Source organism: Mytilus edulis, chromosome 3, assembly GCF_963676685.1.
Source record: "Mytilus edulis chromosome 3, xbMytEdul2.2, whole genome shotgun sequence".
NCBI lineage: Eukaryota > Metazoa > Mollusca > Bivalvia > Mytilida > Mytilidae > Mytilus > Mytilus edulis.
The window spans coordinates 39,582,852-39,609,340 of NC_092346.1; the positions used below are offsets into that span (position 1 = coordinate 39,582,852).

The following is a 26,489-nucleotide window of genomic DNA, read 5'->3' on the forward strand; positions in this document are numbered from 1 at the left end:
TATCAAAATCAAATAACATAGGCAATCTATATTATTTGTCTTTATTTTCTTCAAGTTTGAATTTGTAATGAAACTTTTCCCTTTTTAACCATTAAGCTCTTGAACAGTTTCTATTTTTCTCTCCAAATTTAATCACTTCTTATCGAGATAGATTTTTTTTTTGGGGGGGGGGGGGGGGATTTAAAGCTTGAACTATTGTGTATGCATATGTCTATTGTTGAAAGCTGCATGTTGACCTCTATATGTCAGTAGGTTTTTTGTGTTGTTAAAAGCTATATATATAACGACCTTCAGATTTATACTTGGATCAATTTGTGTAGTTACATGGCTGTCTTGATAAATACCCTTCTAAAGATATTGATGTACTAGTAACAACAATACAATTCTTAGGTATGATAGGGTCATTCTTGAAGGGTACTTGAATACAGGAAAAGTGCATTTTGGGCATCACATAATAAAACAAGAGGCTCTCAAGAGCCTGTATCACTCACCTTGATATTTTGGCATTTATCTTTCCTTAATGTATATTAATATTAGTGTTTGAAAATGCATTTTTTTTGTAATACTTTCTTCAAAAGCAAAAGAAAAAGGTGTTTGGTGTGAGATTTTGAAGTTTGTTAGGTTTTGAAAGGTGATTAATTGCAGTTAACTTGAAGATGCTTACATCAACATTTTGAGATATAAGCCAAAAACTGCATTTTACCCCTTTGTTTTATTTTTAGCCATGACGGCCATGTTTTTTTGAAGAAACAGAAAATAAAACACAAACTTTATTCTAGACACCCTAATTAAGATCATTCAGCTTAAGTTTGGTTGGAATTGGTTCAGTGGTTTCAGAAAAGAAGATTTATAAAAGTTAGAAAACATGATTAACAAATTGTGTAAAATTGTCCTTAAAGGGCAATAACTCTTTAAGGGGTCAATTGAAAATTTTTGTCATATGAACTTATTTGTAGATCTTACTTTGCTGAACATATTTGCTGTTTACAGTTTATCTTTATCATTAATACTATTCAAGATAATAACCAAAAACTGCAAATTTTCTTAAAATTACTAATTCGGTGGCAGCAACCCAACAATGGTTTGTCCAATTTGTCTGGAAATTTCAGGGCATATAGAACGTTACCTTATGAACTCTTTAATTCCATGTCAGATTTGCTCTAACTGCTTTGGTTTTTGAGATATAAGCCAAATACTGCATTTTACCCCAATGTTCTATTTTTAGCCAAGGTGGCCATGTTTTTTGACGAAACAGAAAATAAAACACAAACTTTATGCTAGATACCCTAAGGATCATTCAGCTTCAGTTTGTTTGGAATTGGTTTAGTAGTTTCTGAGGAGAAGATGTTTGAAATAGTTAACACCAGATTGACGACGCCGATGGACGACAACGCCGACAGATGCCAAGTGATGGCTAAAAAGCATTTCAAGAACAAAGAGTTTTCAGGAAATTGATAAATAGACATTTTCAAATTTTCAACAGTGTGGTCTTTCAAATACTTCAAATGTATATACGGTAGATCTAAGATGACGGTCATTATATTCAAATTTATTTTTTCTTCATAAAGTGAAAAATATTTATGACTGAAAACTATGAATGTATGAAATTTTTCATGAAAAATGTTCAAAGTGGCATCTTTATTATGCCAATATATTCATTGTTACTGAATAAGCTGATTTTAGTTTTGTCTGATCGGAAAATTAGTTGAAATACATAAAATGAACAAATTTCAGTGAAAAGTAGACCAGTAGAGTTGGTTTTTTTACCCCAAAAAACCCATAAAAAACCCCAACTTTTAATGCTATATCAGAGCAACTGTTAAAATGGGAAACAACTCTTTTAACCAAATGGTTGAATAATGTTTAAATTAAAAAAATAATATGTCAATGTAATGAAGGCATAGGATGATGAGAAAAAGGTCAATTAAGAAGGATTAAATTTCACAGTGCTGCTAGATAAGTCAGTAACATTACCTGTACAAAATGTAAATAGTTTGACCTCATAAAGAAAAAGTAAAAACAAATGTTACATTATGTAAAATCTGTGGCCTAGTGATGAGTGCTGTAAATGGAGTTAAACAATATATTAGCCACGATGTAAGAATCTGTTTCACACTCCATAATAACAAAATCCAAAGATATTTATATCCCCTTTAATATCAATAGTCAGGCATTAAAATACAGTGTATACTAGATCTAAAAATTACAAATCATTTAACAATGCATGTCTTATACATTCATTAACCACAATATATCAGTGTAAATTGAGTAATGAAATAGTTAAACTCTCAGTGAGTATCACTAAAAAAGCAGAAAAATCTCTAAAATTACAGATGTATAATTACTAGACCTATCTTTTTAGTCACATCTCTCTGACTTATATCTTGCATACTTAACCAGCCTGTGACTCACTCTTGCATTCACACTTTAAAATAGACTTTGCCTTACAAGTTTTGCCTTGGAATCTAGATATTTTCAAAAACTTTTAAAGCAAAAAAGTTCCTGCTAAAATATCTTGAAATTCTGGATATCTATTTTTTTTTTGTATTATAAATAACATGAATTTTCATATTGAGCAAATCTTTTTTAAATTAATTTTTTTTTAATATCATACAATAATCAATTGAAAAAAAAGATTATTCAAGAGAAAGTTGTTATTTCAACAGAGATCATCCTTATAAATTTTGTTGTTAAGATATGTATTGAACTCTCAAATTTTTTAATACTTTTAATAGCTTTATCAGCATATAAAACATGGCTTGATCACATCTAAATCTAATTACCCTATAAAATATCACAATATTTCTATTTCTCTTTGAAAATTATATCTACAACTGTCACAACCCAACCATAGACTAAATATGAAAAAAAAACTTGGGTATTGATCTGAAATGGAAATGAAGAAAACAATTTAATTATAAGATTTTAATGAGAGAAAAAAGGAAGTCTTTAACTTAAAACCACAAATCAAGTTAATATACAATGTATATAATAATAGAACTGTATAACAAAACTAAACCCTTGTAAAAACAACAACAATATCAACAACAATATACTCATCAAAAAGTTCAAAACAAAAACAGCTAGTTTTCATTACTAGTTATATATTTATCTCTAACAAAATATTTATAAACCGAATACAGTAAAACAATGTAGAGGTCTGCATCTACCATTAAAAGCAAAGGGCTAATAGTGTTGATGCTGAAGGTGGGACAATGAACAACAGCCCTATTACAAAACATTTTTTTCCCGTGAGATATGTTTTTCAAAGAAGCTGATGTGATTTATGTAAAGTTAAAGATGTTTGCAATAACCTCTCTTCATCCACTGCTTCAAGTAATGGCTAATAAAACACCCTTTGTTAACATATCTAATACAGAACCATCAGCATGAAATAGTCATAAATCTGGTACTTATCTTGTGAACTAAACTAAATATATTTCTATATTAAGAATAAACATATTCTAAGTAAAATGTATGTACATTTAAGAACTGCTGCCTTTAAAATACATAAATAATAAGCACATCATATTATCTACATGTAAACTGAAATTTTAACAATGATCAAGTCGATTAGCAATAAAAACAAAATTAGCACATTAAATTCAGATTTCGGTGGTATATCTTTATAGTACAGTTGAGAAGATTTTTTCTATCAATTAAGCAGGTAGTTAACTTTGAGTTGTCTCTCATGTTTGGAATGTAAGTTGAGCAATAACTACCTTGGTGATGCAATGATGATAAATTGAGTGTTAAAAATATTATGGAAAATATGTCATGCATATCAGGACAAAAACATTTAAAAATTAATTGATTTTCCAATCGTTTGATGTGTTTGAACTTTTGATTTTGCTATTTGATAAGGGACTTTCCAATTTTAATATTGATTGTCAACTAAAAAATCTGTTAAAATAAAAATTGCAAACCCTCAACAGTTAAGATACATTGTGACCCTTGTTTATCAGAAGAGACAGTTCTTTGAATTGATAAACTTTTAAATGATTTCAAAGATTGAATAAGTTCATAAAAATTAAATATTGAACTTTAAAAACACCAGATGAGACAGTTGGTGGAATGATCAACTCTTATAGGATTGCAACAATTGAAATTGAATACTATCTTACATGATTGTGAGTCTGGAATACTTGAAGTAAACAAAACAACAAAATGACCAAATATGCTTAGAAGCACTATCTATATTTTTTTCTCTCATATCACAAGAATAACAATGTTTTAAATAGAAAAAAGAGGAGATAGCATTGATATACATGAGACAGCAATTTCTGGAAAAAATCAAAAATATAATAAATTTAATTAATGTTCTTTATCTTGGCAGTTGCTGAAAAGTCTTCAGAAATGAAGTCCAGCTATGCTTTACAAGTGGTATCGGTTCTAAATCATGACAAAAATATTTCCTCTTTTCACAGTTTTCATAGAAATATAGCTACCAAATTTTACATGTATTAAATTCATAGCATGTTAAAACATTTTTCACCCATTATCTTAATAAAAAAAAAAATCTGTCATGTTTGTAAATCTTACTCTGCTGAACATTATTGCAGTTACAGTTTATCTCTATCTATAATAATATTCAAGATAATAACCAAAAACAGCAAAATTTCCTTAAAATTACCAATTCAGGGGCAGCAACCCAAAAACAGGTTGTCCGATTCATCTGAAAATTTCAGGGCAGATAGATCTTGACCTGAAAAACAATTTTACCCCGTCAGATTTGCTGTAAATGCTTTGGTTTTTGAGTTATAAGCCAAAAACTGCATTTAACCCCTATGTTCTATTTTTAGCCATGGCGGCCATCTTGGTTGGTTGGCCGGGTCACCAGAAACATTTCTTAAACTAAATACCCCAATAATAATTGTGGCCAAGTTTGGTTTAATTTGGCCCAGTAGTTTTAGAGGAGAAGATTTTTGTAAAAGTTAACAGACGACGCTGGACGACGGACGCAAAGTGATGAGAAAAGCTCAACTGGCCCTTTGGGCCAGGTGAGCTAAAAATAATGAATGCCAATTACAGGTAATTACATTTAGGACTTTAGGAAAAGAAAGAGTTTTAGGAAACAGTGTCCAAAAGTATGTTTTAAGAAGGAAATAATTGATGTAGCAATCAGTATTGTGGTAAAGGTTTTTGCTCTATCATTTTTTGGGCTAGCAAAATAAAATTATACAAAATTAAGCTTTTTCATGATCCTGAGTAATAAAGGACAATTTAAAAAAAATAGAACATATTAACTTTTCACAGACCCTATGTCAGCATGTATGCTCAGAATAAATGAAAATTACAAAATTTACCAAGTGTTTTGTCAGACATATATACAAAGTACAAACTCTAAAAATTGTATCTAGAAAACAAAATCTACTGCTTATAAAAATATTGGATTTGCTGCACCTGCAGTATAATAAAAGCTACCACTTACAAAAACATGTTCAAATATTTAAATGCAATTCCACACAAATGTTTAAGTAGAAATTATATTAAACTTGTCTTACAATAAAAAAGTATTTCTATTTAGTGTAAATGAAAGCCCATAGTTATTTCATTCATAACATCACTGTATCTTTAAAAGTTATTTTTCATCCACTCAAATGCATGTTCATTGACCAGCAACATTATGGCACCACCTGAAAAAGAAATTTATAAAATACAAAATTACAACACACACTTTGTTTCTGCATTTATTATTTCCTTTTTAGCTCACCTGGCCTGAAGTTCCAAGTGAGCTTTTCTCATCGCTTGGCGTCCGTCGTCGTCCGTCGTCGTCCTTAACATTTTACATTTTGAACTTCTTTTAGAGAACCACTGAATGGAATGAAACTTAACATGGCATGAATATACCTTATGAGGTGCTGACCAAGTGTTGTTACTTTGCAGCCGATCCATCATCCAAGATGGCCACCAGCGGGGGACTTAGTTTAACATAGGACCCTATTGGAAATGCATACAAATGGTTTCTTCTGGAGAACCACTGAATGGAATGAAACCAAACATGGCATGAATGTTCCTTATGAGGTGCTGACCAAGTGTTGTTACTTTGTAGCCGATCCATCATCCAAGATGGCTGCCAGCAGGGGACTTAGTTTAACGTAGGACAATAGGGGAAATACATACAAATGACTTCTTTTAGTGAACCACTGAATGGAATGAAACAAAACATAGCATGAATGTTCCTAATGAGATGCTGACCAAGTGTTGTTTGTTTGTCGCCAACCCATCATCCAAGATGGTCGCCAGTGGGGGAACTTAGTTTAACATAGGACCCTATGGAAAATACATTCAAATTGAACCACTGAATGGAATGAAATCAAACATAGCAAAAAGTTTCTTATGAGATGCTGACCAAGTATTGTTTCTTTTTAGCCGATCCATAATCCAAGATGGCCACCAGCGGGGGGTTTAGTTTAACATAGGACCCTATGGGAAATGCATACAAAAGTCTTCTTTTAGAGAACCACTGAATGGAATGGAACTCAACATAGCATGAATGCTCCTTATGAGGTGCTGTCCAAGTTTGTAACTTTGTAGCCAAATTTTATCTTTTTTTATATGATTTCAAAAACCCAAGTAGAGTCAGGTGAGCGATACAGGCTCAAGATTGAGAGCCTCTAGTATCATTATACATTGTATCAACAAAGTTTAATAAAAAAAATTAAAAAAATGATATCAACCAGATTCTTCATGATTCATTTTTGGGAACAATGATTTATCTGTTGTTATAAACTGAAGAATGTAAGCCAAACTGCAATATAGTCTTTTTACCTATTTGAAATTTTGAAAAGAGAGAGTTTATGGTTGGATGCACAAGGTTCTTGAGAAAAACATTCTTTGAAATTCTCACAAAATATTGAAAGAAATAACAATTTCATTGTCTCTCTTCATCTTATTTGTTGAAAACAAAACCTTGCCACTTTCCAGTGCCATTAAAATTTCTATTCATTCTGCATGCCAATCCAGTTTTAAAGCCTGTTAAATGATTTACATATGATTTAACTTGATCTTGCTCCATATAACGGGTATGCAGAATCCAACAATATTTTTTGGTGGCAAAATTCAATAAACAGTTATCAAATTTGGTTAATTTAAGTTATGTTCTCCATGTCATGTAGAGATCATCATTTTTTTGGGGCATTCATAAGAAATATTAACAATTAGTCATATTTTGAAGTTATTTTGGGATCTTTTCATGTGTCTATATATATATATAAAAAACTGATAATATTTTTCTATTATATTGTTTGAGTTTTTTTTTACTGACTGAAATACTATCAATTTTACATACCTGGTCCTAATCTCAATACCTTTGGCAGTAGTCCTTTGTATAAAGCTAAATATCTGAAAATATTTATTTCAACTGATTATACAAATAAAAGCATTGTTGAAGAGTTTATAAAACAACAAGGAACATTTCAACTTTTATAGCGAGTCATAAACTGTATATTTTTTCCCCCTTAAATTTCAGTATTAAAGGGAAAATTCACGATTTTTTACTTATGGTTTAAATATGTTCATTATGACATAATATATATATTCACAAAGTTTTATCGCTATATGTGCAGTAATAAAGGAGAAATTCAATAATTAATGAAAAAATATCAACTACTTCCTGTAGGTCGTGACGTTTTCTCCTGATTTTTGCATGCCGGGATTTAAAATACAATCATTAAAAGTCTTGGTTTTTATTCATATTTTAACGTAATCGTAAGCGCGCCGATGACTTATGCTTTATCTAATAACCATCCGATAATAAGAAGATAAAACGCACAGACGTTCAATTGTACTCATTCGTGAGATAAATTATCTATGTTAAACGTATATATTCGAATTATGTTTGTAGACAACACAAAAAGTTATAAATTTATTTTTAATAAATGCATTTTCGGACTGATAAGGTGAACAAATTAAAGTACAATAATCTGTAAAGACAATATGTTGGTGTACTCATGATTATTGACCTTTTACTATCTCTGCTATGACTAGGTTTATACGATGTGTGTATTCACGGTTCTGTGGCAATACTCGTAGATGGCTTGTTGAAAGGTAAATTGTTATTTGCACTTCGGTATTTAACCACGCCTCTAGGGCACACCTTGCCAGGTGTGACTGTCTATTCAGATCAGTGGGAGCATTTAATACACACATTACAAATACATATTCAAGTTGATGACAAATAAAAATTGGTCGCCGTGGAATTATTTAATTATATTTGGTGCTATTATTTATTTGAATTCAAATAAGTTAATTTACTAAGAAATACACAATTTTCGGTTAAAGACTGACGGGAAACTTAATTCATATGTCAGAATGAAATGATATACAAGTCTTGTCCTTGATTTATGTCTCATAAAAAAGGGGGACTTAGAAATTAGAAATAGCTTTACTAAATCATTTTTATTTGTCTTTATTGGGCGAAAAAATGTACGAGAACACTTACATTTAGACTTTTGAAAGCCATGTATTAATTAATATATGAAACTATCTGAAGATAACTCTACCGAAGCGGAATATAATATGTACGAATAAAGAAAAAATACTTTTGTATTGGAATGGAATCGAAAAATTACGAATAGATATTCTTTTCAAGTGTGAAAAACGTCAACCAAATTTATTCATAATCGGGAACGTCCTTATTAAAATCTGAGACTACTATAATAATCGTCGTCTCCCAACGTATATATATACTTAAATAACTATTTGACCAACGATGTTTAAAATTAAAAGACAACGAATTTAATGTTATCATTCCCTATTTTTGAATGTTATTATAAGTCTGTTCAACTTGCAAGAATACCCCTAAAGCGGACAAATATCCGACAAGCAGTTTATTCTTTAAATTGCTGTCATTGAATATCAAGAAAGAAAATAAAGCCCGAAATTGATACTCAATAGTTTTCCTAGAAAATATTCACATCCCTTGGGGATTATTAGTGTACGTCCAGTTGCATATATTTTACATGAATGTTGGAACAATTGTGATGATGACAAATTTCGTCCTTTATTCGAGAACAATCTAATTGATATATAAATCTGTGAGTTTACTATGTTCTTAACTTCGATGAACCAAAGCAAGTTATAAATTGACCTGTATTTAAATCAAATTGTTTCTTTTTTTTCTTCTTCTTCTTTTGGTATACAATAGTCTATCGAATTCGTTGATTACATACTGTTGGCATACGTGGACTAGTCTATAATAATTTACAAAACTTTTACCACAATTTACACAAAATGTATGTTTCTTTCTTATGTTCAATGTATACATGTATACATATTTTAAATTGCGCTACTGACTATAGTTCCGTAACTTTCTACCCAGGCGTATGTATACACGAATCGTCGACAAGTGCGCACATTTTTTTAAATCAATATTTCTGGTATGTTCCAATCTGTCCTAAACTATTGACAATGAGTATATATTACATTTTCCCAAATTAACCCTTGGAAAAATATGTAAATAGATTTGTATTTCTTCATTTTTTTTTTTTGTATTAATTTTTTTTTATAGATAATATTCTTTACACCAGAAATGTTATTTATAAACAAGCGTACGAGTTCAGTAATGACTAGTATAAATATCACTTTCGGACACGCAAGACAAAAATGTATATTATACATGCACCTGATAGTTCAAAATGGAAAGTTATAAGTAACGGTCGTGTACACTGATCAATACCTACAGAAGTGAAACGATGCATGAACTTGCAAGCCAGCCGGACAGGAAATCGATTGAATACCTGGACGTGTCACCTTACACCCCTTCCAATACCTTTGGGAGTAATACCTTTAGCCATGCTGGTGATCAGATGAGGGAAGATCCGAATTTATTTAAATAAAGTTTATTACTTGAAAGAATTATGAACGAATTAGATTTTCGAAAACAACCACGGAACACTTATTTATGATTTGAACTTTGACTTTTTAACTAATTACAATATTATCAGTTTAAAAATAACAGACTATATGGTTATTTAAAAATATAAGACCATTTTCCGTATAAAACGGGATTTTTCATCGGAGAAGGTGACAAGATGGCGGAGAGCAGAGAACTGATACTCAAAATTTAAAATCGATGGTGATCTCTTATTTAGCGGAATAAAACTTTAATATCTATAAATTTGAGCATTTTTATACAGAATGGACATAATATCAATTTTTGATTTTTTTGCGAAGTTTCCCTTTAAATATTTTTTATTTCTGTCCTTGATTAAAATTCCTTATCTTTTATGTAATTATTCAGTTACTATAATGTTACAACTAGTGTGTAATACAGTGCATTACACAAGTAATAGACCCAAAAATCTTTTTATAAAAAAGATCTTCTTAAATACTTTATGTCTAGCTTACTTTTCTTTTAAAACCTTCTGTTCAAATAATTGTAATTGCTCAAATTTATCATACTTTACTGATATGAGTCCTTTAAATATTTGAACACTAAAAATGTTATTTTAAATGTAGTAACCTTGTAACGTTAGCATTTAACTTGTAAAAATTATCTTAAAAAATCTATTTTTAAATCACCAGTAGTTACTTGATTAGTGATAAAAATGGCATTTTATCAGGCTATAGGAAAAGCACAAACTCCTGCTTTGTGTCAGTTCTGTGAAGAATCCCCAGAGATTAAGTGGAAGTGTATAAACTGTGAATTATTCCTATGTCAACTGTGCTGTTCAAAGATACATAGTAAAATCAAGGCTTCAATGGAACATGAGATAATAAATCTAAAAGATTTTGAAATGGAGGATTTCGTCACTTCCATTCGGAAAGTTGACCTGGAAAACACGGTATGTACAATCCATGGAAAACAAAAGTGCTTTGCCTTTTGTAAAGATTGCAGTCAGCCTGCTTGTTCTAAATGTTTAAAGGAGACACATAAACTGCATGACTATGAAGCCCTTGATGAAGTATATAATGATATCATCTGTGAAATGAAAAAAGTTATTAAAGAAATTCAATCCAAACTTCAGTTCTTTAGAAATGAAAAGGAAAAATTGCAAATATTTCTTTTGGATGGGGATAACAATTTTCAAGAAACAAGGAATATAATTCTGCAAACTGAGTTGAAAATGAAAGATGCCATTTCAAAACATACCAAAGATCTCTTACAAGAACTTGAAACAAAATGGAAGCCTTCAGAAAATTTGATAAAAAAGGAACTTTCTGCTATGAAAAAGAGCGAGGAGGATTTGGAAACCATGAAGAAGAATCTTAGCCGAACACTGCAGTCTCATCAGGTGGCAGACATTTTCTCTACAAATAAAACCTTAGATAAGTCATTGCCAAAATGTTCAGTTCAGAAATTCAAACTGAATAAGACAAAGTTCATTCCAACTAATATGACAGTGAATAAAGGAAGTCAGACAATTGGTAACCTTTATACAGTCCCAGACTTGAAAGTCATAGACACTTATGAAAGTGATGTTGACAATGTAACAAATATTCTATTCTGTAATGACAATACTGCATTCATAAGACAGTATTACAGTGGAAAAGTACAGAAAGTTAAATTCCTGAATCAGAATATAGAAGTAGAGAAAGAAATTCAGATAACAGTTAATGATATGGCAAAGACACTAGAGGGAGAAATACTTTTATCCTGTCAAGATATGGACCTAAAACTTTATACCAAGGATGGAGAATTAAAGAAATTTAAGTCTTTTTCTCCTTTAAAAACTTTATGTGTTCATATGACTAAAGAAAATAAGATAATAGTAGGGTTGTCAGAATCTGACCCTGTTAGCTTACCGGCATCAAAAGACAGTACCAGAAAACTTTTGGTCATGAACCAAGATGGTGACTTACAACATTCTATTGAACATGATAAAGACAATGAGAGACTCTTAAACTATCCTTGTAGAATTGAAACTTTGAATAATAAGATAATAGTTATAGATGTTATAAACAGAAAATGCAAGGGTCAAGTCAAAATGTTAGATAATGGGGGACAATTGCATTGGACCTACAATGGTTGTAAAAGTCTCAATTATGCCCAGTTCCAATTTTATCCCAGAGATGTGGCAATAACAGCTAATGATATGATCTTAGTTTCTGATTGTACAAATCATGCTATGCATATATTAAATCCTGCTGGGGAAATAGTTGTGTGTAAGGATTTAGCAAGCTTAGGAATAGAATTACCTTTAAGTCTTCACATTGACAAAAAAGAAGTTTTATGGATTGGATGTAATACACTGAGAAGAGACAAGAGGAAGAAAGCTAAGATAAACTGTGTAAAACTAACATTAACTTAGCCTTAACCCTCATTCATGCAGAAACATTAATAACTTATCTGCAATATTCAAATGTAACATAAAGATTTATTAATCAGATTTAAATAATGTAATAAACAAGAATGCACAAAAAAACTGCACATGCTGAAATGTCTTGTCGGTTTTACTTATAATTGAATTATACTACAGCATGTACCAGTATCGTATATAAACTTAACATTATCAATGATCCATGAAAATAAAATCAAGGTCAAATGAACTAGTTTAGTCTTAGGTGCATGATTTTTTTTTATTAGTTGTTAGTGGCTTTGAACTAGCTGTCAGATAACTGCTAGTACTCTCAGATCAGTTCCTAGTGTCTTTCTGTTGTAGGGATGTACAAGTACCCGGCCACATCTACTTGTATTTTTGTCCATCTGATGAGTTAAGCCTTTTTCAACTGATTTTTATAGTTCGTTCTTATGTTGTACTATTATACCACTGTCCCAGGTTAGGGGAGGGTTGGGATCCCGCTAACATGTTAACACCGCCACATTATTTATGTATGTGTCTGTCCCAGTCAGGAGCCTGTAATTCAGAGGTTGTTGTTTGTTTATGTGTTACATATTTGTTTTTCGTTTATTTTTTTGATATAAATAAGGCCGTTAGTTTTCTTGTTTGAATTGTTTTACATTGTCATATCGGGGCCTTTTATAGCTGACTATGCAGAATGGGCTGTGCTCATTGTTGAAGGCCGTACGGTGACCTATAGTTGTTAATGTCTGTGTCATTTTGATCTCTTCTGGACAGTTGTCTCATCGGCAATCATACCACATCTTCTTTTTTTATATGTTAGGCAGATCTGGAAACCTTGCAATCATTCAATACATCAAATATTGTGGTCCTTTCACTTGTAGTACCTGACAAGCAGATCACTTGTAGTACCTGACAAGCAATCAAACCACAAAATATTAACATTGAACAATGAACCATGAACGAAAATGAGGTCAAGGTCATATTTACCCTGTTAGACAGACATGTTGACCTTACATTCATTCCATATACCAAATTAAGTTGACCCATTACTTATAATAAAATCACAAAAAACTTATCATTGACCAATGAACCTTTAAAAAAAGAGTCAAGATCATATGTAAACTCTTAGACACGCATGTTCAACTTTCAATCATTCCATACACAAAATAGAATTAAACTTTCTGCTCCATATTACTTATAGTATTTGATAAACTGACAAAAACTGTTTGCAGTAATCAATTTACCAAAATACCATGAAAATGCTGTCATAGTCATATGAAATCTGCAAGGCTGACACGAACACCTTTCAATCATTTAATAAAGAAATATAGTGACCCTGTAGCTTATAGTATCTGATAAATAGACTAAACCATAAAAACTAAACACTGTCCAATGACCATGAATATTTTGATAAAGGTCAGATAAAACCTGCCAGTTGGACATGTACAATTACCAATCATTGCATACTGATACATCAAATTTAGTTGACTATTGAGATATATGGACTTGACCATAATATATGAAATGACATCAAGGTCAGGTTAACCATATCTGACAGACATGTAAACATTGCAAGGAACCAATATGTCACATATAAAAAGGATATTACTCATAATAAGTGAGTAACTCCATATGACAAATAAAATGTATTTTTTTCAAGCAGTCACTGAACCATCAAAATGAGGTCAAGGACAATGAAGATATGATAGATGGAAACATAAGGTATCTGCATACACAAAGGCGATTAATTATTATGATAAATACTCATGACAAATTTGACAGGAATAAATAATATTGTAAATTTGGAAATTATTTGGTACATTTATTTTTGTGAACTTTGTAAAATAGACTAATTTGCAAGATTAATTATTGCGATTTCAGGTAAAACTGCAAACAGTTATATGTATCAGATATAAGAATGCAAGGTTTAATTATTGCAATACTCGTTCAGTCACATTACATGTATCCTTAATAAAAACCTTGCAAATAATTTCTGAATTTACAGTCCTGACCTAAATGTTTTACTTTATTGATATTGACTGATGTACCAGTGGTTTCCTTCACAAACCAGGCTTAACACTTCCTTTTTCTCAATTTATGCCAAGAAAGTAATTTCGAACATCAACATTCAATCAATCAATAATAAAATAGGGTTACTACATTTATAAATGAATATTGACCATTGGTAACAGCTACTGATTTGTAATACATCCATTTCAAGCAATATTGCAAGTTTGGTCAGTACAATTGTCAAGTTATACTGTATAGCGGGTAATTTTCGCGGGGTGTACATTTTCACTTATTTTTGAGGATAGAACAAAATCGCCAAAATAAAATTTTACACCCACGAAAATAACCCGCCGCTATACGGTATTACACATACACTCATATTGCATGGTTACTTTCTACAATAAATATTCTGTTGCAATGCAATAAATATGCATATTTACCCTTCTTCCCTATAGATGGTTAGCATAGTAGCAAAACAACGGCTATATTTAATTTGTCCTGGTACTGGTTGAGGTCCTTGGATACGACTCTTAGCAACATCAAATGGAATGTTTATACAGGAAGCCAGAGTACCAGCAATTAAACCAATCACAAACTTTCTACAAAATTCTGTAACAGGATCCTGAAAAAGAAAATATTTCATTAAACAGAACTTGTAAAATTTATAAATATCACTGGAATCATAAATAATTATTGTTTTTATTTGTTTATTCTATTTGTTATTCAGATTGGCTGAAATTCTTTAACAATCACACCAAATATTGCAAAGATTTTCCAGCTCAGAAATATTTGTCTGAGTAGGGTGTCTTTGGATATTTATGTCTTTGAGTTGATTTTGTATGAAGCAGAGTATACTAAACTTCAGTTTTAACATTTTTCATCATCCTAAATATACATGTAATATTAAGCATCAATCAATCAATCTACAGTCCAGCTAAACAATGGATTACGGTTTTCTAATTTGCTGTTTTTAAACCACTTTTCTGATTAACCTCCATCATTATACTTTGAAGAAAATTTTTCAAAAGGTCAAGAATGTAAGAATGAAATGGGAGGTTTGCCAAAACTATTCTCAATCAACATTGATTAGGGCTGAATTGTATTCTTTAGGATTTAATTAAAGAAGGTGTACGGTACTGACATTACCTCATATTGTGGAACAATGCCTTTTACATTATGATAAAAACTAAAGTAGATCATATTGAAAACACCATGACGTCCTAGGGTTGCTGTCATTCCCTTGCCAGCAAAATATCTGACACCATGCTGATTGATTATTTCTCTGGCTGTAGCATATGTACTTTTTTGCTAAAACATTAAAAGAAATTCAGTTAATCTATCAGTCAAACACTGCAACAATACAAAAGTAATAATGTTGCACATATCAGGCGCGGATCCAGAGGGGGGGTTCCGGGGGTTGGAACCCCCCCTTTTTTTTGGACGATCAATGCATTTGAATGGAGACATGTAGTTGGAACCCCCCCCTTTGTCCTGGGTTAGGAACCCCCCCTTTTTAAAATGGCTGGATCCGCCCCTGCATATTGAAGAACAAATTAAAACTTTTGTTGGGGCCATTCCATTAAAATGTATGTGGAAGGGTAGGAAGGGACTTTCTTAATATCCCTACAACTAAGAACCATTTTTTTAGATAATCTTGCATATAGGTAATGGAAATAAATAGAAGCATACTAAAAAAAGACACATGACCCACATTCAATAATTAAACTTACCTTTCTACCCTTCCACATACATTTAAATGGAATAGCCCGTACAGTAAATTCAGAAATTTTTGCTTTGTTATTATTTATGAGATAACTGACTGGAAAGGTTAATAACTGCCAGCATCAATCATACTCATAGGATTTTTAGTATATATGTATCATAAAATTATCAGTAATTAAAAGACAGATTCAAAAAAAAGTTTTTTATTTGAGTCCTGTCCCAAGTCAGGAGCCTGACAATCAGTAAGTTGATGACTGTCTTATTTGTTTGCTTGTTTGTTAAATCAGACTTAGTTTCCTCTTTTGAATTGTTTCACATTTTTTTTTGCCGTGCTTCTTTTTTCTCATTGTTGAAGGCCCTTTATTGCTCTATAGTTGTTTATGTCCTTGTTCATTGGACCCTGGTGGGTAGTTGTCTTATTGGCAATAATACCACATTTCCATTTTTATGCAATAAAACTAAAATAAATACTTTATCTACATTCTTATAAACTATAAATATAATGGACCAAATTTTAGTGCTTTGTCCTTTCACAATATCAATTGATCACAAAAAAAAGTAACAATTCTAATGAATCTCTTCAACCAAACATATCAATTGGTGATTTTTGTTTTAACATTTGCGTAATTAATTACAGTGAAATATATTTTTTACTTACCTGAGAAATTGTCCCCCTTTCTGATTGTAATTTAACTTTTACCACTTCAAAAGGATTTATAATGATAGCTTCTGTAAGGCCTGATGAAAGACCTGCCAATGTAAATACCTGAAATAAATGTAGGAAATTATATTACAGTTAAGGCAATATAACTGTAAGACTATACAAATCCTTGGTTAAGGTGGTACATAACAATACAGGGAGGTAACTCTATAAAATAATCATAACATTTTAATCATGTTCTATTGATTAAAAGGAAGTATTAAGCTTCTCAATGATCCAACCAATTTTTTCTGATAAAGTGTGTGGCTCCATTTTTTTTTTTAATTTTCATATTTTTGTAAAAAGGGTCAAAGTAAACATTTAGTCAAAATCTTATGAAATTTAAAGACAAAAAATTAATTTTAGTCAAGATGTTTGGTACATGTACCACCTTAACTGGTATTCATGATATTATAACCTCAGCTACTTATTATACATTCAATAAAATGAAAAAGGTGAAAACCACCAAACAATCTGTACACACCTGACTTTATTCAAAAGCCAAGTAATGTTTAAAAATACAAAATAAACATTGAGAATGAAGTACAACTTCAACTTATTTCATTAACAAAACTCTGTTACATGTGTTAATCATGTAAATTCTTAACCGTTCGGTCATTTTTTATTTTTATTTGGTAACATGTTTCAAATTTAATTTCTGTGTACATATGTATTCCATAGTGTCAAATGTATATTGCCTGCAAGAAAATAACTTTACTGATTTTACCTTTAAAAATTGCTGAAGATCAGGTATACAAATACACTCTTTATAAAAATACATGTTACTTACCACACCTTGAGATAAGAATGAATTATATGAATACATTGTTTTATACTGCTCAAATGTGAAGAATTTTACAGCTCTCTTTGGCATCTCTGCACACAGCGGTGGTAATATACCTTTATAAAATGATAAGGCACTGAAAAAGAGTAAAAATAGTAATGTTTATCTATGACCTTTAGGTACTTATATTTTGTTCAGCAATCATACAACATCTTCTTTATAAATATGAATGGCTTACCAAGAAATGGGGTACCTTATTCTTGTTTTATAATAACCTTACCAGGTAGTTCTCTTATATGACATGAGGAATTTCGATTGCATATTTATGCATTGAACAAAAAAATAGTTTATGACAATTTAATACCAAAACTGGGGCCAGCTATAAAAAGATATCAATTTAATATGAATAAATAGGAACACAACTTCAGAAAAATTAATCAAAAGGCACAAAATACAGATACAGCCCTCAAAATAGTATGCCACAGTAACCATGGTAACAGATCTTACATAAAAGAATATTTTTCATTTATAAAAAAGAAACACATGAATATATTAAAATTGAGAATGGAAATGGGGAAAGTGTCATAGAGACACCAACCAGACTAAAAAGCAGAAAACAGCCAAGGCCCCCAATAGGTCCTCAACCCATTGAGAAAATCCAGCACCTGGCCCTTAACATACAATCACCAAAATATCAATTTACCCTTCTTGTCTGTACATTTTTTTAAAACAATCTGCTAGTGAGGTGTATCTGTGTGGGTCATCTGGTCCTCTCTGTATTTGAAATCTTGTTTTGATTAAGTCTAAGGGATGCATTATGGATACCTCGACAAAGCCTGAAAAACAATTACTGAACTATGGGTCCAATTAATTGTAAATAAATTTAATGCACAAAATATTTCATATTTCTTCTCGTTCAAAATTCAATTGCTCAAAATATCAGAAAAATTCAAAATGCATACTTTTCTGGACAAAAACCAAATTTTGTCATTTTCATTAATGATATAGTAAAGAATTCAGAAGAAAATTGTTTTACATCATCTAATATATCCTCTCTGTATTTGTAGGGAGCGTAACACACTTTATTTATATGAAACTTTAAGATTTCATCTTAAACATTTCTTCAAAATATTTATTATGAAACATCAAGATAAAAAAAAAATGTGCTTATTGCATACTTTTTTCTGACATTTTTTCTTAAGTAGTTAAGAGGAATCCAATGCCTAAACATTGCTAAATGATTTTGCTTTATTAAATACATGTATATAACAATGTTTCAGTCACAAACTTAAAAACAAGGAAATATTTAAATGATCTGAAACAAGAAATTGATAAGAAATGTATGATGAAAACTAAACCCAACAATGAAGGGTTGTTACTTTTCTAAATTTTCAGCATGGCTTACCCTCCTTGATTGGTTAGTTTTCATTAAATTTTTCTTATCAATTTTCCAGAATTTAAAAATATTCCAGATTCAAATAATTCTTTGTTCTAAAATGTGTGGCAAGTTATTACTCTGTCTTATACCATGTCTGAGATTACCATGATTACGCTGTCACTACATCATGTACATCAAGTCATTTCTTTGTCTATATATACCAATATATTACCCTGAAGTCATTACTCTGTGTTATACCAAGTCATTACTCTGTCTTATACCAAGTCATTACTCTGTCTGTATACAAAGGTAATTACTATGTCTGTATACCAAAGTCATAACTCTGTCTTGATATCAAAGTCATTACTCTGTCTGGATACAAAGTCATTACTCTGTCTATATAAAGGATATTCCAAGTCATTACGTGTCCATATACTAACTTATTACTCTGTCATTATGCCAAGTCATATCCTGTCTACATACCAATTAATTACTCTATCTGTATATTAAGTAATTACTCTGTCTGTATACCAAAGTCATTACTCTGTCTGCATACCAAGTCATTACTCTAGTCTATATAAATGATATTCCAAATCATTACATGTCCAATTACTCACTCATTACTCTGTCTATATATATTAAGTCATTTTGCTGGCTTCATGTATATACCAAGTCATTACCATGTCTACATACCAAGTAATTACTCTGTCTGTAAACCAAGTCAATATCCTGTCTACATACCACTTACCAAGTCATTACTCTGTCTGACTCAGGATACCAAGTCATTACTCTGTCTGTCTCAGTATACCAAGTCATTACTCTTGTCTATATAAATTATAAAATATTACTTAGTTGCAATTCTCTTCAATTTATTTGCAAAATCTGTAAGTTTCTTATAATTTCTGTGAATATTTCAATTCATCATGTTCACGTTTCTTTCCTGATCAGATGACATTAAATTATTAATCCAAGTAGCCTACAGATGTAAATTAGGCTACCGCTGTCCCCTCCTGTGGGGTCATGCAACACTGCCGTTCTACAACGTAACTTACAGAAAGCATAGGCTGATCATAGAGGGCAGGGGGGACCAGATCCATCTAATGGAGCTACATAAATGTTTCATGCATTTTAGTCCAAATAATTATGACGTCTTAAAAGGCTATTATAATTTTTTTCTTTGACGCCTTGTCGAAGTAAGGCGTCAAAAAAAAATTTATAATAGCCTTTCAAGACGTCATAATTATTTGGACTACATGCATTTATGATTTTAGAAAAAAAACATTTAACTTTATTTTTAACTTTTAAAGTAATTGTTAGATTCTCACCAGCACAACCACCTGCCAGAAACTGCATTAAACCTAACTTAGCTGGGCTGTGGTTTTTCACCGTCATTTCAACGGTTTCTGGTGCCGCAGTCATGTTCAGAAGTGAATCAAGGAACACGTTCAATAATAGTGTGCTACTTATTAACCTTTGAACCGGGAGAATTAATTTGATAAATATTGTGAATTGATATGGGATCTAAATGAAGAAATAACGAATTATTTTACTCTGGTCATTTAATTAAAATAGGATATGTCGATTTAACATGAACAAAATGCATCATAACTTATAATGACAAATAGTACTTTGGGACAAAATTATTGATCCCTAGTCATAGTTGAAGAAGTGTTTTTGTTCAACAGTAAAGATTTTTTTATTCCAAGCATCTGAACTACACTGAACGTTCAATTATCTCCCTTGAATTGGCCAAGGTTGGTATTTTTTGTTGTAGTATATAAAGCCTAGTTCATTTAGTTGTTATACAAGAATGGCATTTAATTTATGTATTTTATTAAGATATTTTCTCTTCTCTCTTCCTTATAATTCAGCACTCCATCAACGTACTGACAAGGATTTGTAAAGTAACTAAGTAAGTCTTATAGTCTACACAAATTATCCTTGGCCTAAGACAAGACTAAAAAACAGTAACAGCCTGAGGCTAAGTCTATTGAAAGGGTAAGAATGCCCTTAACCGTGAGGTGTAAAAGAGTTATTTTACGGGTACCGATAGCATCAACTTGATTTAACTTTCACCTGATTTGTCAGTGGTCGCTGATAATTATCGTTTCTATTGTTTGTGGAAAAAAATTGATGTGTTATGTCAATTCGGTAATTTTTTTATCGTCTAAACAAAAGTGTTCCTTTCATCGTCATGCACCAATTTTACTGATAACATTATTTAGCAAGAATTTTTACAGTTATTCGTCATGACAGAGGGTCGTAATGGGGCTACCTTCAAGACGAATATTAAACTGTTCTTGCCAAATGATTTTAACGGTAATGCTTGGTGTATGATGATAAAATGACCACGCTATTTTAGACGATAAAAACATTGACTGATTCTGACGAATCGCGTTATTTTTTTTCAAAAAAAGATGGTTACAATAATTATTTGATGAATCAGGATAAGGATATTTTGATGGTATTATCATGGTAAAATTTTAATCAATTTGACGCTAACTGTAGGTGAAATGACTGTTAAAAAGCATTATTACTTCTCTTCATTCAGACTAATATTGGCTATAATTATGATAATCTTATCATAAATTCTATTCACTTCGGCATATGGTTAAATCGTCACCTGTTTTATGGGGCACCAGGTATAGTCAAATTATAAGACACCTGGTTTTACTGGAGATGTCAGCGTTGATTTTTTCTTTTTATAAGAATTTTACTGTGAAACTTTGTTAATACAATTCCATATATAATATCTGCCCTAGTTGCTACAAATATTCTATACTATACCCTTTGTTCCAGTGGGAATACACCTTATCGCTATTTGGTCATCATTACCGGACATCACAAAAGTACATGTACAATAAAACAATGAAGAAGTACATGTTGTATTTAATACTTCAATTGTTCAAACAGCGCAGATTCTCGTGTCAACCATCTCATAGCAATATGGTGTTTAATATTGCAGATTAATTCTTCAACTTGGAACTTGAATTATGAAGGAACTTCTATTTCATGCCAGAGACAATACAAAAGCAGTCGTAATGATAAGTTTTTGCAGTCACAGGCATGATCCTCATTTATTAAAAATTATACACAGAAATAAACATTATAGATACCAAGATAAAAAAAAAATTGTATGCCAGAAAAGCGGGTGATTTTAACTCCCGCTGGAAGAATCACATGTATGCTCATGAAAATATTAAAACTGCAATGGTTTGACCAAAAAATTGTACTATAATGATTTAATCATCATAATCTGTATGTTTAGATCTTCATTGTACAGTCTTTATGAGAAGATTGATTGCCAAATTACATGTAGAAATAAGTGGGGAAAAAATCAGACAAAGCCATAATGGAGTGGTAATTGGAGGAGGTGTCATCCTGGATAAAAATAAAAATAAAAAAAATCCCAGACTCCCAATAAGTGTTATATTTAATTCATTATAAGGAATTCCTACAAAAATTAACAAACCAGTCCAGACTGCCTGAAAAAAGGTACTTCTGCCCCTCTTGAGGAGAAATGCATAATTATAATTTGAATAATCATGTCATTTTTCTTGTAAAATAAATAGTCTAGTTTTGATGTTGAAGAGAAGCTGCAGTTTCATTAATTGCAGTATTTGCTTACATTAATTTTAAGCCATCTGGTATCTGGTGGAAAACTGTTTCATTGAAAATTATACCATATCATGATCTTCTTAAATTTATATAAGTGTGTCTGTAAAGTGTAAACACTTTATTTTTTTTATTGCAGCCACAGAATGCTACAGAACTTTTGCCAGAAGATTTCCAGAAATTTGTTAAATGTTGCAAGAAATACTTTACCAACTGGTAAGTATTAAAAATCCAGTAATAATCGTTGGCAATATGAATTATTCCGTGAAATTTTAACCTTATAAACTTTTGTTATGAAACATTATATCTGTACAACACCAGTATAAGCAGCTTTGTTATTTTAAAAAAGGAATCATTTCTTCCGACCGTTGAATGAGAATTGCTTCAAAATCTTACAGAACTCTTTCAATATACCAATCATATCTAATTTCCTCATGAACTAATTTTTGTTTTTTTAAATTAAATTAAAGGGACCATTTCATTATATCCCTTAAATAATTCAATTTACTGTGAAAGTACTTTTATTTGTGGGGAACTAATTTTCCGGGTTTTTGTGGATGACTTTATCCACTAATTTAAGTGTCCCACGAATTAAAACACTACAATTTACACGGGTCAATGTTTACTTTGCAATTTCTTTTAATCCAGACAATTTGCCTCCTTCGTTTCTTACTTTTCTTATGGCTTCAATATTTCATTTTTTACTTTTTTTAGAAAACTAAAATCCACGAATTAAAAAACCCACGAACTTGTAAATGTTGCTCAAACCACGAAAATTGAAAATCAGTAATCTGTAAAACTTACATTACGGTAGTAGTATTTGTTATACAGATCTAGCTGATGAAGTGGATGTAAGCAATTATAGGCATGATCCATTCACACATACTTACTTAATGTTAATAAATGATGATTTCCTGTACAGGATCCTCACAGTTCCTCCCTCTTCACTAGAATCATATATGTGTTATTCTCTCTATTATTTCTGTTGCTGCTTCAGATTATTTTAGTCTTCAACAACTGAGAAATACTGGCCTAATTTATACAGGGTTGGCAAAGTATTACCCACCCGGGAATTCCCGGGCTGGGCAATACTCCCAGAAATGGGTAATAGTGGGCATTACTGGGCAATATGATTTTTATGCCCCGTCTACGATAGTAGTAGGGGCATTATGTTTTCTGGTCTGTGCGTCCGTTCGTCCGTCTGTTCGTTCGTCTGTTCGTTCGTCCGTTCGTCCGTCTGTCCCATGTCAGGTTAAAGTTTTTGGTCGAGGTAGTTTATGATGAAGTTGAAGTCCAATCAACTTGAAACTTAGTATACATGTGCCCTATGATATGATCTTTCTAATTTAAATGCCAAATTAGAGTTTTGACCCCAATTTTACGGTTCACTGAACATAGAAAATGATAGTGCAAATTTCAGGTTAAAGTTTTTGGTCAAGGTAGTTTTTGATGAAGTTGAAGTCCAATCAACTTGAAACTTAGTATACATGTGCCCTATGATATGATCTTTTTAATTTAAATGCCAAATTAGAGTTTTGACCCCAATTTTACGGTTCACTGAACATAGAAAATGATAGTGCAAATTTCAGGTTAAAGTTTTTGGCTTCAGGTTAAAGTTTTTGGTCAAGGTAGTTTTTGATGAAGTTGAAGTCCAATCAACTTGAAACTTAGTATACATGTGCCCTATGATATGATCTTTCTAATTTAAATGCCAAATTAGAGTTTTGACCCCAATTTTACGGTTCACTGAACATAGAAAATGATAGTGCAAATTTCAGGTTAAAGTTTTTGGCTTCAGGTTAAAGTTTTTGGTCAAGGTAGTTTTTGATGAAGTTGAAGTCCAATCAACTTGAAACTTAGTATACATGTGCCCTATGATATGATCTTTCTAATTTAAATGCCAAATTAGAGTTTTGACCCCAATTTTACGGTTCACTGAACATAGAAAATGATAGTGCAAATTTCAGGTTAAAGTTTTTGGTCAAGGTAGTTTTTGATAAAGTAGAAGTCCAATCAACTTGAAACTTAGTATACATGTTCCCTTTGATAAGATCATTCTAATTTTAATGCCAAATTAGAGAATTTATTCCAATTTCACAGTCCTTTTAACATAGAAAATGATAGTGTGAGTGGGGCATCCGTGTACTGTGGACACATTCTTGTTTAAGCTTATTTTAACACAAAATAGTAAAGACTTGTTATAGTTTCATAGTATAACAGCTAAATATAAACTTTTTATACAGATAACCATTGACAGTCATTTCTAGAAAATTCATTTTCATTCTCTTCTCCATTAATTTTATATGTAGGCAGAATACAAGATTTGCACATTTAAAGATACCTTTTAATTACCAAGTATTGTTTCAATAGTCCAAACTTTGAAAAAATGCATTTTATTGCAGTGTTTAAGTGAATTGTTAATTTTAATTGTTATACATTCATATTGCTAAATAAACACCCTACAGGGTCATGCCATAAACACTTATAAAATTGAAAGGACTGATTATTGTTACATAAACAAATCTATGTTCTAATCTGAATAATTACTTATTAATTAGTGACAGTACATATACATTATCTAAATGTGATGTTTCTTTAATACATGTAATTGTTAATTCTTAATAGGAGCTATATATTCATTTGAAAAATTTCTATTTACAGTTTGCCAATCTAGACAAATGCTAAACAAACAAAATAGGGTATAAATATCTTATTAAATGTATTGCATTTGTGTTTATCACTGAATCCTCTTTAAAATTCAGACAAATATTTTATATTACCCAGTATTGCCCAGTATTACCCACTAAAACCCAGTAAAACCCGGGTTTTCCCAGTATTTCCCACTGGGCTGGGCAATACTCATAAAACCCGGGTTTTTGCCAACCCTGAATTTATAACAAAACAATTTACGAAAAACAAATATGACATACCGATTACTTGTACAAAGGTACAGAATGTGGCAGTGTTAAATATTTTTCAAGGTGCCAACCCCTTGTGTATATTTGAAGTTAGATTTTAAAAAATAACATATTACTCATTATCTTTTCAGAATATGTTACCAGTCAAGTGAATAATCTGGTTCCCAGTCTGAGGAACTACAATCCATTTACTTGCTCAGTCATAAACAGATCCATGGCATCTCTTGCCCAAATGCATAGAAAAGGACCAGTGATAAAAAACAGGAAAAATCATTCTGTTCAATTAGATGGAAACCCTTTCAAACGAGCTGTTGTTCTAAAAGCCATTATAAAAAAGCCTAAAAAACCAAACTCTGCCAACAGAAAATGTGTCCGTGTTAGACTAAGTAATGGTAAAGAAGCGACAGCTTATGTACCAGGTGAAGGTCACAATTTACAAGAACATAGTGTAGTACTAGTTGGAGGAGGTCGTCTACAGGATGTACCTGGTGTTAAACTTCGCTGTGTGCGGGGAAAATATGACTTAGCTCATGTCAAGAAAAGCAAATGAGAATTGATTGTTCAAAATTAAAATTATGATAAATTTGAAAAAAGTAGAATTTGTTTGTGTTCGTGTGCGATTGATCTTTAAGGTTATGTTTCCTACCCAAACTTTAATTTTTGCTTCATTAATTAATTTTATTCACCCCAGCTACACTGTGGCAAAGGACATTGTAAACAAGAGACAAAAGATATTAAAGGGATATAAGTCAAAAACAAACTGATAGTCATGAAAAAAACACCAATGTATAGACAAATATCAGTACACAAAAAAGATTTGTCTTGTACTGTGGATTCATTATTATTTGTTGAATATAATTTTAGTGGATTTTGTGGGTACAAGTGAACCACAAAATTAAATGTAGAGAGTCTTATAACAACAACACTTTAGGGACTGCTAGTGTTGTTGTTATAAGACTCTCTACATTTTATGTTTTTTATCATAATGACCCTGCATACCCCGGGTATCCACTTTATGGACTCTACCGCACTACAGACTCACCAGGTGTTGGTTCACTTTCGTTTGTAATTCACAAAATTAAATGTTCAACAAATTGCATATTTTGTATAGGCT

The 26,489-nt window shown here is 31.3% G+C and overlaps 2 protein-coding genes across 2 annotated transcripts; one reads left to right on the plus strand and one right to left on the minus strand.

Annotated features, from left to right (window-relative positions):
• Positions 1–4,527: 4,527 nt before the first annotated feature.
• Positions 4,528–20,324, minus strand: LOC139516471 (mitochondrial 2-oxodicarboxylate carrier-like). The gene is made up of 8 exons (XM_071306610.1): positions 20,168–20,324; positions 18,168–18,300; positions 17,471–17,600; positions 16,639–16,746; positions 15,405–15,566; positions 14,699–14,880; positions 7,292–7,344; positions 4,528–5,636 (listed from the first exon to the last, which is right to left on the minus strand). The coding sequence occupies exons 1-8, from the start codon at positions 20,259–20,261 to the stop codon at positions 5,575–5,577; spliced, it is 924 nt and encodes a 307-aa protein (XP_071162711.1). The 5' UTR covers positions 20,262–20,324; the 3' UTR covers positions 4,528–5,574.
• Positions 20,325–20,817: 493 nt separating this feature from the next.
• Positions 20,818–25,974, plus strand: LOC139516472 (small ribosomal subunit protein uS12m-like). The gene is made up of 3 exons (XM_071306611.1): positions 20,818–20,840; positions 22,597–22,673; positions 25,507–25,974. The coding sequence occupies exons 2-3, from the start codon at positions 22,604–22,606 to the stop codon at positions 25,923–25,925; spliced, it is 489 nt and encodes a 162-aa protein (XP_071162712.1). The 5' UTR covers positions 20,818–20,840; positions 22,597–22,603; the 3' UTR covers positions 25,926–25,974.
• Positions 25,975–26,489: the final 515 nt, after the last annotated feature.

What these genes read in the sequence shown, in the direction of transcription:
- LOC139516471 (XM_071306610.1), bottom strand. Translation starts at nt 20,261, where the DNA reads ATGACTGCGGCACCAGAAACCGTTGAAATGACGGTGAAAAACCACAGC. An exon ending in AAAGGGGGACAATTTCTCAG is followed by an intron (nt 15,567 to 16,638) that starts GTAAGTAAAAAA and finishes TTAATGTTTTAG; the next exon opens with CAAAAAAGTACATATGCTAC. An exon ending in GCATTGTTCCACAATATGAG is followed by an intron (nt 14,881 to 15,404) that starts GTAATGTCAGTA and finishes TTTCTTTTTCAG; the next exon opens with GATCCTGTTACAGAATTTTG.
- LOC139516472 (XM_071306611.1), top strand. Translation starts at nt 22,604, where the DNA reads ATGCTACAGAACTTTTGCCAGAAGATTTCCAGAAATTTGTTAAATGTT. An exon ending in AAGAAATACTTTACCAACTG is followed by an intron (nt 22,674 to 25,506) that starts GTAAGTATTAAA and finishes TTATCTTTTCAG; the next exon opens with AATATGTTACCAGTCAAGTG.